Raw genomic sequence first — 12237 nt, 5'->3', positions numbered from 1 at the left:
GAGCTGCTAACTTTCTCAGGAGAACCTTTTGTGACTTAGCAATAAACTTTGTAGGAGATACCATTGCTCTTTGAAGCCACAGTTTTCTTTCATCTCACTAAGAAAATCAAGACTATGTTCCCATTGTTAATTCAGGTTATGATTGAGCACCTACTATATAATCAGAAGCACTGGGTAGGCTTTTTGTCAGTGTTTTGGCAAGGAATGTATTTTTTATATATTATATAAATTATTATATATATATATATATATATATATATAAATTAGTGGGGGAGGGGCAGAAGGAAAGGGAGAGAGACAATCCCAACCAGGCTCTACACCCCAGCATACCTGCCTTTTTGAAGAGGCTTAATAGGAATGCCACACAGAGAGTGATGTGCCACCACACTTAAGGAAGTACTCATTCTTGGTACCATGCAGTGCTGACCCTGTAGTTGTATGACCCTGAAAATGAGGGCCTCCTTCATTTTGCACCCGAGGAATCTGTCTTGCCTCACTTTAGTCCCTACTCTGCTGCATTTATAGGTAAAACACATGAGTTCCTAGTTACCAAGGTCAGTATTGATTTTTATGTGTTGAATCATTTTTAACCTTCTTGTTTTGACTTCCTCTTGGGTCATCTTTCTTTTTTTACAGAACTGTATTGCTGTTGATAAGAATTATCCTTGAATATTGCCAGTGTGTAGACAATATCCCATCTGTTACTACTGACATGCTTACTCGTCTATCAGATTTATTGAAGGTGTGTATGATTTCACTCTGTGATGGAAAAATAGTTGACAGAAGTAATTCATTAGGGTATGACCAGTCTTCAAACTAAGACATTTCAAGGTTAAGTTATCTTTAAGACATTAATTTTGTGACATTTAATTGTGGTTGAATCACAACATGTTACTCGAAGAAGGCCGCCTACTTCCTTCTCACTTTTAGTGATTCCTCATTATACCCATAGAGTTGTTAATGACATTGGAGACAGGAGATGATTTGTTCGTTAGGTGCTGAACATGACTGAGGCCACTTAGGTCAAAAAACCTGGACTGGTTTCAAATGTGCATGGAAGGAATTCACTGAACTTTACAAAATTCATCTCACTAAGGTTAGAGATTTTTCTTAAATCATTTTTTCAGAACCATTGATGTAAAATGAAAATGTGGAGATAATCTTATTTTACATACTTATTTTACATTTCATTTTAACAGGTATTTTTAACTGCTAGTATAAAGAAAAATAGACATTTTTTCCGAATGTCTAATCAGTTAATTCTGCCCCCAAATTGAGTTGTCATATTTTAGTTCAGAAAGATTTTGTTACCCTTTTGAAAATAGGACCGTCCAGTATGAATGACTAAAACTGAAATTGTTTTTTTATTAAAGTATAATTAACATATAGTATATTGTTTCAGTGAAACAGAACTAGTTTTATGAATGCAGATTAAAGATTAACTTCTGAACAATTGTTTTTTAGAACTTCACTTTTTTCCCACCAGACAATAAATATTAACATCATCCCTTTTTCTATCATTACATAAATAGGTCCTAATTGCTCCTACTAGAAAATCCATTTGGTCCTTGAATGAGAGGAAAGAGGAATGTATTTTTAGAAATATAGACATATTACCAGCATATATAGAATAATTTTTAATAAATTGTTGGGCTTTTTTTCTCCTTCCTTTGTTAGTACTTCAATTCAAGAAGTTGCCAGTTAGTTCTTGGAGCTGGTGCACTGCAAGTTGTTGGACTAAAAACAATAACTACAAAAAATTTGGGTATGGTTTCTTGCTTTTAATTCACATGCTGAGATTTTACAGTGAGGTCACCATCTTCATTGTGTTTTTATTATACCTGATGTTCTTATGACTCTAATTAAAGGCTCTAAAAGTAGCAAATGTGCTTCATCTTCTATGTATTAACATAACTGAAAAAATTAACTTCTGGGGAAATGTTAGGAAGAATTTCGACTCTAACAAATACAAGTTATTTGGAAGTTGCACCACTATAGAAAATGTTAAGATGTAGTAAGTATGAGGTGCTTTGAAGTGAAAGGAATCTGAATATCATAAGAGAATCAGTTTTCCCCTTAGCTTCCTCATGTCAGTAATACCAACAACTTGAGTTCATTGGGAAAAGCAGCATGTTTGCTACATTATTCAGTACCAAATAATTTTTAAAAAATTTTTTTATTTCTTTGAGAGAGAGCACTGAAGCAGGAAGGGGCAGAGAGGGAGAGAGAAAAAATTTGAAGCAGACTCTGCACTGAGCACGGAGCCCAGTGTGGGCTCAACCACGACCATGAGATCATGACCCGAGCCAAAACCAGGAGTCAGACGCCCAACTGATTGAGATAGCCAGGCGCTCCCCAAATCATTTTCTTAACCGAAGTGAAATAATGTTGCTTTCTGCTGTGTGCTCTTTATTGATGAAATAAACTGTAGGAAACTAATTGACATTTTTTGTTTAATTTGATATTTAAACTCAACTAATACTGTTTTTTGTTTCTCCCTGATATATTCACTTCCTGGATCTTCAGCTCTTTCTTCACGTTGTTTGCAGTTAATTGTGCACTACATTCCTGTGATCAGGGCTCATTTTGAAGCTCGACTGCAACCTAAGCAGTATAGCATGCTTAGGCATTTTGATCATATCACTAAGGTACTTTGTCTTAGATTTTCTACTGGAGTTTCATAATTGCTAAGTATTTTTTAGATGTGTCCCAGGGACTTTAAAATACAGTGTTCTTTCTCATTGCAGGACTACCATGACCACATTGCTGAAATATCAGCCAAGCTTGTAGCGATAATGGATAGCTTATTTGACAAGCTATTATCTAAGGTAAATGATTTATGGAAATTATAAGGCATTGTTTAAAGGCATTGTGCCTTTTCACAGTTGTCTAACCAGTCACATTCATCAGGGTTTAGAAAAACTCAATAATATGTTCAGATTGCCCAAAAATGGATAATCATATCCTAAGGGGGCTGTAAGGGGACAGGAGGGAGATTATTTTAAGAATGAAAGAAACCCGGGGCGCCTGGGTGGCTCAGGTCATGATCTCAGGGTCCTGAGATCGAGCCCCTCATCAGGCTCTCTGCTCAGCAGGGAGCCTGCTTCCTCCTCTCTCTCTGCCTGCCTCTCTGCCTACCTGTGATCTTTGTCTGTCAAATAAATAAATAAAATCTTTAAAAAAAAAAAAGAATGAAAGAAACCCTATGCAGAAGTAATTTTATATGAACTGCATTGACAAATATGTGCCTTCATCAAACTAGGTTTTTGTCTGAAAGTCTTCCAGAGACAAAATTGAGAGAAAAAAGATCAAAATAGGAAAAAAAAGTAAATAAATTTTCTGTGGTATGTTCTTTATTTTCCAGACTGCAATGGCAGAGTCTGAGGTGCTCTATTATTTCCCTCATAGATAATCAGTTTTAGTATCTGTTTCCTATTTGTTTTCTGTTCTGAATGGGTCATTAAAAGAAGCAATGGTTTCCAGTGAATCCTCTATTACAGTGGAGGGTAACTTTAGAAAAATAAAACTTTATCAGACCTAGTCACTTTTGCCCCATCCCCTACTCTTTTCATTTCCTAAGTACAACACCTATCTTAGGAAGAAAGCAGAAATTTCATAACTTGGAATTTTGAGGGTTTATTTAGTTTATTTGTGCATGCTTGAGAGTATATTTAGGGTAATCATCAACCCAGGCACTTGGGTATGGTTTTCTGCTGCTTGCATTCTTCAGGATTCTGAGATGGCAGGAGCAACAAGCATGTGAAGATCATAAAAGTGCAAGGTGAAGCAGTGCCCATTCACAGAGATTAGGTGTGGGCTTGTATCTTTGAAGATGACAGTGAGGAAAGAGTCCTTGGAAAATAAGATTGCATTTGTTTAATCATTCTCAAATGTTTTGGTCACAGGACCTCTTTATACTTAAAAATAATTGCAGATGCCAAAGAACTTTTATTCATGCAAATTTTACCTATCAGTAAGTACCACATTAGAAATTAAAACTAAGAAAAATTTAAAACACAAGAATACACAAACACATGGCCGTCAGAACAATGACATTGTTGAAAGTCATTGAAAAATCTCCATTCTTTAAACATGAAAGAATGAGTGTGAAGAAGTAATAGTTTATTAGTATTATGAAAATGGTTTTTACTTAACAGATTCCCACAAAGAGTCTCTGACTCTCAGGTGTCCCCACACAACACTTTGAGAATGTTGGTGTAGTTCATACATAACATAGATATTTTAAGCTTTTAAGAAGCTTAAGGAATTTATATTTGTATGCGACATACCTATATTATGCTGTACCTGTTAACTTAGTTTCCAGTTTTGTATGGAGGAAAATGATTGTTTAGGAATTCTCTATTTTTTTTTCATTAACATATAATGTATTATTAGCCCCATGGGTACAGGTCTGTGAATTGCCAGGTTTATACACTTCACAGCACTCACCATAGCACATACCCTCCTGAATGTCCATAATCCAACTGGCCTCACCCTATCCCCCTCCCCCCAGCAATCCTCAGTTTGTTTCCTTAGAATAAGAGTCTCTTATGATTTCTCTCTCTCTCCCGATCCCATCTTGTTTCATTTATTCTTTTCCTACCCCCCAAACTCCCCATGTTGCTTCTCGACTTCCTCATATCAGGGAGATCATATGATAGTTGTCTTTCTCGGATTGACTTATTTCACTAAGCATAATACCCTCTAGTTCCGTTCACATCATCGCAAATGGCAAGATTTCATTTCTTTTGATGGCTGCATAGTATTTCATTGTATATATATATAACCTCTTCTTTATCGATTCATCTGTTGATGGACATCTAGGTTCTTTCCATAGTTTGGCTATTGTGGACATTGCTGCTATAAACATTCGGGTGCACGTGCCCTTTCTGATCACTACATTTGTATCTTTAGGGTAAATACCCAGTAGTGTAATTACTGGGTCGTAGGGTAGCTCTGTTTTCAACTTTTTGAGGAACCTCCATGCTGTTTTCCAGAGTGGTTGCACCAGCTTGCATTCCCACCAACAGTGTAGGAAGGTTCCCCTTTCTCCGCATCCTTGCCAGCACCTGTCATTTCCTGACTTGTTAATTTTAATTTTTTTTTTTAAGATTTATTTATTTGACAGACAGAGATCACAAGTAGGCAGAGAGGCAGGCAGAGAGAGAAGGGAAGCAGGCTCCCCGCTGAGCAGAGAGCCCGATGTAGGGCTCAATCCCAGGATCCTGGGATCATGAACTGAGCCAAAGGCAGAGGCTTTAACTCACTGAACCACCCAGGCGCCCCTAACTTGTTAATTTTAGCCATTCTGACTGGTGTGAGGTGGTATCTCATTGTTGTTTGATTTGTATTTCCCTGATGCCAAGTGATGTGGAGGAATTTTTCATGTGTCTGTTGGCCATCTGGATGTCTTTTTGGCAGAAATGTCTGTTCATGTCCTCTGCCCATTTCTTGATTGGATTAGTTGTTCTTTGGGTGTTGAGTTTGATAAGTTCTTTATAGATTTTGGATACTAGCCCTTTATCTGATATGTCGTTTGCAAATATCTTCTCCCATTCTGTCAGTTGTCTTTTGGTTTTGTTAACTGTTTCTTTTGCTGTACAAAAGCTTTTGATCTTGATGACGTCCCAATAGTTCATTTTTGCCCTTGCTTCTTTGCCTTTGGCGATGTTCCCAGGAAGAAGTTGTTGGGGCTGAGTTCGAAGAGGTTGCTGCTTGTGTTCTCCTCAAGGATTTTGATGGATTCCTTTCTCATATTGAGGTCCTTCATCCATTTTGAGTCTATTCTCATGTGTGGTGTGAGGAAACGGTCCAGTTTCATTTTTCTGCATGTGGCTGTCCAATTTTCCGAACACCATTTGTTGAAGAGACTCTTTATTCCATTGGACATTCTTTCCTGCTTTGTCAAAGATTAGTTGACTATAGAGTTGAGGGTCTATTTCTGGGCTCTCTATTCTTCCATTGATTTATGTGCCTGTTTTTGTGCCAGTACCATACTGTCTTGATGATGACAGCTTTGTAATAGAGTTTGAAGCCTGGAATTGTGATGCCACCAACTTTGGCTTTCTTTTTCAGCATTCCTCTGGCTATTCGAGGTCTTTTCTGGTTCCATATAAATTTTAGGATTATTTGTTCCATTTCTTTGAAATAAATGCATGGTATTTTGGTAGGAATTGCATTAAATGTGTAAATTGCTTTAGGCACCATAGACATTTTCACAATATTTCTTCTTCCAATCCAGAAGCAGGGAACATTTTTCCATTTCTTTGTGTCTTCCTCAATTTCTTTCACAAGTACTTTATAGTTTTCTGAGTATAGATTTTTAGCCTCCTTGGTTAGGTTTATTCCTAGGTATCTTATAGTTTTGGGTGCAATGGTAATTGGGATTGACTCCTTAATTTCTCTTTCTTCTGTCTTGTTGGTGTAGAGAAATTCAACTGATTTCTGTGCATTGATTTTATATCCTGACACTTTACTGAATTCCTGTACAAGTTCTAGCAGATTTGGAGTGGAGTCTTTTGGGTTTCTCACATATAGTATCGTATCATCTGCAAAGAGTGATAGTTTTACTTCTTCTTTGCTGATTTGGATGCCTTTAATTTCTTTTTGTTGTCTGATTGCTAAGTCTAGGACTTCTAGTCTTATGTTGAATACCAGTGGTGATAATGGACATCCCTGCCATGTTCCTGACATTACGGAAAAGCTTTCAGTTTTTCTCCATTGAGAATGATATTTGTGGTGGGTTTTTCATAGATGGCTTTGATAATATTAAGGTATGTATCCCTACACTTCGCAGAGTTTTGATCCGGAAAAGATGCTGCACTTTGTCGAATGCTTTTTCAGCATCTATCGAGAGTATCATATGGTTCTTGTTCTTTCTTTTATTAATGTATTTTATCACATTGATTGATTTGCAGATGTTGAACCAACCTTGCAGCCCTGGAATAAATCCCACTTGGTTGTGGTGAATAATCCTTTTAATATACTGTTGGACCCTACTGGCTAGTATTTTGGTGAGAATTTTTGCATCTGTGTTTATCAAGAATATTGGTCTGTAATTCTCTTTTTTGATGGGATCCTTGTCTGGTTTTGGAATCAAGGTGATGCTGGCCTCATAAAATGAGTTTGGCAGTTTTCCTTCCATTTCTATTTTTGGAACAGTTTCAGGAGAATATGAATTAGTTCTTCTTTAAATGTTTGGTAGAATTCCCCTGGGAAGCCGTCTGGCCCTGGGCTCTTGTTTGTTGGGAGATTTTTTATGACTACTTCAATCACCTTACTGATGACTACTTCAATCACCTTACTGGTTATGGGTCTGTTTAGGTTTCTGTTTCTTCCTGGTTCACTCGTGGTAGTTTATATGTCTCTAGCAATGCATCCATTTCTTCCAGATTGTCAAATTTGCTGGTGTATAGTTGCTCATAATATATTCTTATAATTGTTTGTATTTCTTTGGTGTTGGTTGTCATCTCTCCTCTTTCATTCATGATTTTATTTATTTGGGTCCTTTTTTTTTGATAAGTCTGGCCAGGGGTTTATTAATCTTATTAATTCTTTCAAAGAACCAGCTCCTAGTTTCATTGATTTGTTCTGTTGTTTTTTTGATTTCTATTTCATTGATTTCTACTCTGATCTTTATTATTTCTCTTCTGCTGCTGGGTTTAGGCTTTATTTGCTGTTCTTTCTCCCTCTCCTTTAAGTGTAGGGTTAGGTTGTGTACTTGAGCCTTTCTTGTTTCTTGAGAAAGGCTTGTACTGCTATATATTTTCCTCTCAGGACTGCCTTTGCTGTGTCCCACAGATTTTGAATAGTTGTGTTTTCATTATCATTTGTTTCCTTGAATTTTTCAAATTCTTCTTTAATTTCCTGGTTGACCCATTCATTTTTTAGAAGGATGCTCTTTAGTTTCCATGTATTTGGATTCTTTCCAAATTTCCTCCTGTGATTGAGTTCTCGCTTCAGAGCACTGTGATCTGAAAATATGCAGGGAATGATCCCAATCTTTTGATACCGGTTGAGACCTGATTTAGGACCCAGGATGTGATCTGTTCTGGAGTATGTTCCTGTGCACTAGAGAAGAATGTGTATTCTGTTGCTTTGGGATGGAGTGTTCTGTATATATCTGTGATGTCCATCTGGTCCAGTGTGTCATTTAAGGCCTTTATTTCCTTGTTGATCTTTTGCTTGGATGATCTGTCCATTTCAGTGAGGGGAGTGTTAAAGTCTCCTACTATTATTGTATTATTGTCAGTGTGTTTCTTTGATTTTGTTATTAATTGGTTTATGTAGTTGGCTGCTCCCATGTTAGGGGCATAGATATTTAAAATTGTTAGATCTTCTTGTTGGACAGACCCTTTGAGTAGGATATAGTGTCCTTCCTCATCTCTTATTATAGTTTTTGGCTTAAAATCTAATTGATCCTGATATAAGGATTTCCACCCCAGCTTTCTTTTGATGTCCATTAGCATGGTAAATTGTTTTCCACCCCCTCACTTTAAATCTGGAGGTGTCTTTGGGTCTAAAACGAGTTTCTTGTAGACAGCATATTGATGGTTTTTGTTTTGTTTTGTTTTGTTTTTATCCATTCTGATACCCTGTGTCTTTTGATTGGGGCATTTAGCTCATTAACATTCAGGGTAATTATTGAGAGATACGAATTTAGTGCTATTGTATTGCCTGTAAGGTGACTGTTACTGTATATTGTCTCTGTTCCTTTCTGATCTACTACTTTTAGGGCCTCTCTTTGCTTAGAGGACCCCTTTCAATATTTCCTGTAGAACTGGTTTGGTGTTTCCCAATTCTTTTAGTTTTTGTTTATCCTTGAAGCTTTTTATCTCTCCTTCTATTTTCAGTGATAGCCTAGCTGGATATAGTATTCTTGGCTGCATGTTTTTCTTGTTTAGTGCTCTGAATATATCATGACAGCCCTTTTTGGCCTGCCAGGTCTCTGTGGATAAGTCTGTTGCCAATCTACTATTTTTGCCATTGTATGTTACAGACTTCTTTTCCTGGGCTGCGTTCAGGATTTTCTATTTGTCGCCAAGACTTGTAACATTTACTATTATGTGACAGGGTGTGGACCTATTCTTACTGATTTTGAGCGGGGTTCTCTGTGCCTCCTGGATTTTGATGCTTGTTCTCTTTGCATATTATGAAAATTCTTTACAATAATTCTCTCCAGTTTATCTTCTGCTCCCCCTCTCTTTCTTTTTCTTCTGGAATCCCAATTGTTCTAATGTTGTTTTGTCTTATGGTATCACTTTTCTCTCGAATTCTCCCTTCGTGGTCCAGTAATTGTTTGTCTCTCTTTTGTTCAGCTTCTTTATTCTCTGTCATTTGGTCTTCTGTATCACTAATTCTTTCTTCTGCCTCATTTATCCTAGTAGTAAGAGCCTTCATTTTTTATTGCACCTCATTAATAGCTTTTTTTATTTCAACTTGGTTAGATTTTAGTTCTTTTATTTTTCCAGAAAGGGCTTTTATTTCTCCAGACAGGGTTTCTCTAATATCTTCCATGCCTTTTTCAAGCCTGGCTAGCACCTTGAGAATTGTCATTCTGAACTCTAGATCTGACATATTACCTATGTCCATATTGATTAGGTCCCTGGGCTTTGGTACTGCGTCTTGTTCTTTTTTCTGTGGTGAGTTTTTCCGCCTTGTCATTTTATCCTGATAAGAATATATGAAGGAGCGAATAAAATATAAAAGGGTGGCAAAGACCCCAATAAAATGTGCTTTAACCAAATCAGAGGAGAGCCCAAATCATGGGCGGAAGAAAGAGGGTAAAAACAGGTTCAGAAAAATTAAAAAAAAAAAATTTAAAAGAGAAAAAGAAAATAAAAAATATAAAAAGAAAATAAATATATATATATATGTTAGATTGGTGAATAGAATAGGTTCACCCACTTAATTTTGGGAGTATTTTGGTCTCTTAGAAGAAACTACCTCCTAAAATTTTAAAGAATGAAGAACATAAATAAGCGTAAACATGATGAAGGGATGGAATATGACTGTAAAGATGAAAAAAATTTTTTTTTTAATTTCAAAAAAAGGAGTTGATAAGATTATTGATAAGTTGATAAGATATATTGTTGATAAGATAAGTTGATAAGATAAAATAAGAAAGTGGAGAGAATTTGCTCAGGCTGTAGACTAGAATAAAACCCTGTGCTAGATTTAGGGCATATTTTGATCTATTAGAAGAAATTGTATCCCAAATTTTTTTAGAAGAAAAAAAACCCTATGTGTATATAAAAAATAAAGTTAGATACCATGAAGGATAAAACGTTATTATAATAATGAAGGTTCAAAAAAATTTTTTTGAAAGATATTAAGATAAACTAATTAAAAAATATTAAAGGAAGAAAGGGTAAAAGTTAAAAAAAAATTTAGAAGATAAAGATAAAATTAAAAAAATTTAATTAACTTTGCAAGACTAAAGAATCATAGGGAGAAAGCCATGAATTCCATGCTTTGCTTTCTCCTCCTCTGGAATTCCGCTGTTTTCCTTGGTAAGTGAACTTGTTCATTGCTGGATTTCATGCTGTTCTTTGTGGAGGGGCCTGTTGTAATGATTTTCAAGTGTTTTTGCCTGAGGCGGAATTGCACTACCCTTACCAGGGGCCAGGCTAAGTAATCCGCTCGGGTTCGCTTTCGGGATCTTTTGTTCCCTGAAGGCTTTCCGTAGAGTTCTGGAGGATGGGAATGAAAATGGCGGCCTTCCAGTCTCCAGCCCAGAGGAGCCGAGAGCTGGGGCCCCACTCCTCAGTGCACACTCCGGGAAAAGTGCTCAATCATTCCTGTCTCCCTGGCCTCTGCCTGCGTTCTGAGCTCACCCAGCCCATGACCAAGCGTCTTTGTCTCTGGCACACAGCCCTGCCTGGAGTCTCCGAACCCCGCAGATCCCTGAGCTCTTCCAGGGGAGTCTCCCCGATCTTGTTGGGTCCCCCCTCAGAGAGCAGTGACCTGTGCCATGGATCACGATAAGGTAACTTTAAGTTGAGAGCTCACTCCTCAGCTCCGTCTCTGTAGCCGGCTTCCCTACTCTAATACCTGTGAGCTCTGTGACTCTCAGACACCCCCGATCCTTCTGTGACCCCATGGCACCTGAGACCACGCTGTCCCCGCGTGGGCTTCACCCTTGTTTAGCCTCTGGAGTGATGTCCCTCAGTGGAGCAGACTTTTAAAAGTTCTGGTTTTGTGCTCCGTTGCTCCGCTGCTTGCCGGGAGTCTGCCCCTCCCCCCGCGGTCTATCTTCCCGTCGCTTTGGATTCACTTCGCCGCGGGTCTGACCTTTCAGAAAGTGGTCAACTGTCTGCTTCTAGAATCGCTGCTCCTCTTCTCTTTGATCTCCCGTTGGATTTGTAGATGTTTGGAATGGTTTGATAAGCTATCTACCTGATCTGCTACCTGATGTCGTCTCAGCCTGCTACTTCTCTGCCATCTTGACTCCTCCCGCAGGAATTCTCTATTTTTATGGTTGCCAAGTACAAACTAAATTCAAAAGCAGTACTGTTACCCCAGTTTTCTTTTTTGATACATTGCCTTCTTCTGTCTACCAGAAGTTAATAAATAATACACTGTGACTACTCTAAAGGAGTTTACCATCTATTACAGAGGGGAGGTGGTCGGGGAATGAGTTAAATGGTTTATGGGGATTAAGGAGGGCACTTGTGATGAGCCACAGGTATCTTATGTAAGTGATGAATCACTAAATTCTACACCTGAAACTAATATTAGACTGTATGTTAACTAATCGCATTCAAATAAAGATTCGGAGAAAATTGATGAGCTAATTTTTAAGGAAGAAGTTTACCAGGGTGCCTGAGTGGCTCAGTCAGTTAAGCATCTGCCTTCGGCACAGGTCATGGTCCTGGAATTGAATCCCGCATCAGGGAGCCTGCTTCTCCCTCTCCTGCCTGCTTCTCTGCCTACCTACCTATGCTTTCTATCTCTCTGTCAAATAAATAAATAAAATCTTTTTTTTAAATTTTTATTTATTTATTTATTTATTTATTATTATTATTTTTAATAAATAAAATCTTTAAAAAAAGAGAGAGAGAAAGAAAAGTTTACTATCCAACAAGGCAGAGGGCTGTAAATACCTGATAGTGTCAAATAAGGTAAATGTTAAATAGTGGAACTAGTGATAAGCTCTGGAGTATAATGAAGCAAAACCAAAAAAGTGCTAGTACTCAAATCCATGATTTATTCTGTGGGGGTTTTTTTTTTGTTGTT

General features: G+C 37.5%; 1 protein-coding gene across 9 annotated transcripts in view; it reads left to right on the top strand.

The window, feature by feature from the left end:
- VPS54 (VPS54 subunit of GARP complex) overlaps positions 1 to 12237 on the top strand; it is a 99222-nt gene that overhangs the window by 72421 nt on the left and 14564 nt on the right. For 8 of the 9 annotated variants that reach the window (XM_044264077.1, XM_044264083.1, XM_044264082.1 and 5 more), the window contains 4 exons: positions 637 to 742; positions 1678 to 1765; positions 2527 to 2648; positions 2748 to 2828. In XM_044264077.1, the coding sequence (XP_044120012.1) occupies positions 637 to 742; positions 1678 to 1765; positions 2527 to 2648; positions 2748 to 2828 (397 nt within the window). Of the gene's footprint in view, positions 1 to 636; positions 743 to 995; positions 1097 to 1677; positions 1766 to 2526; positions 2649 to 2747; positions 2829 to 12237 lie in introns of those variants that run through there. The other variant, XR_006386214.1, reaches the window with a different exon arrangement.

This window comes from Neovison vison, chromosome 8 (genome assembly GCF_020171115.1).
Source record: "Neovison vison isolate M4711 chromosome 8, ASM_NN_V1, whole genome shotgun sequence".
Taxonomy (NCBI): domain Eukaryota; kingdom Metazoa; phylum Chordata; class Mammalia; order Carnivora; family Mustelidae; genus Neogale; species Neogale vison.
Note: the sequence above shows the minus strand (reverse complement) of the source record. Positions and strands in the feature narration are given on the sequence as shown.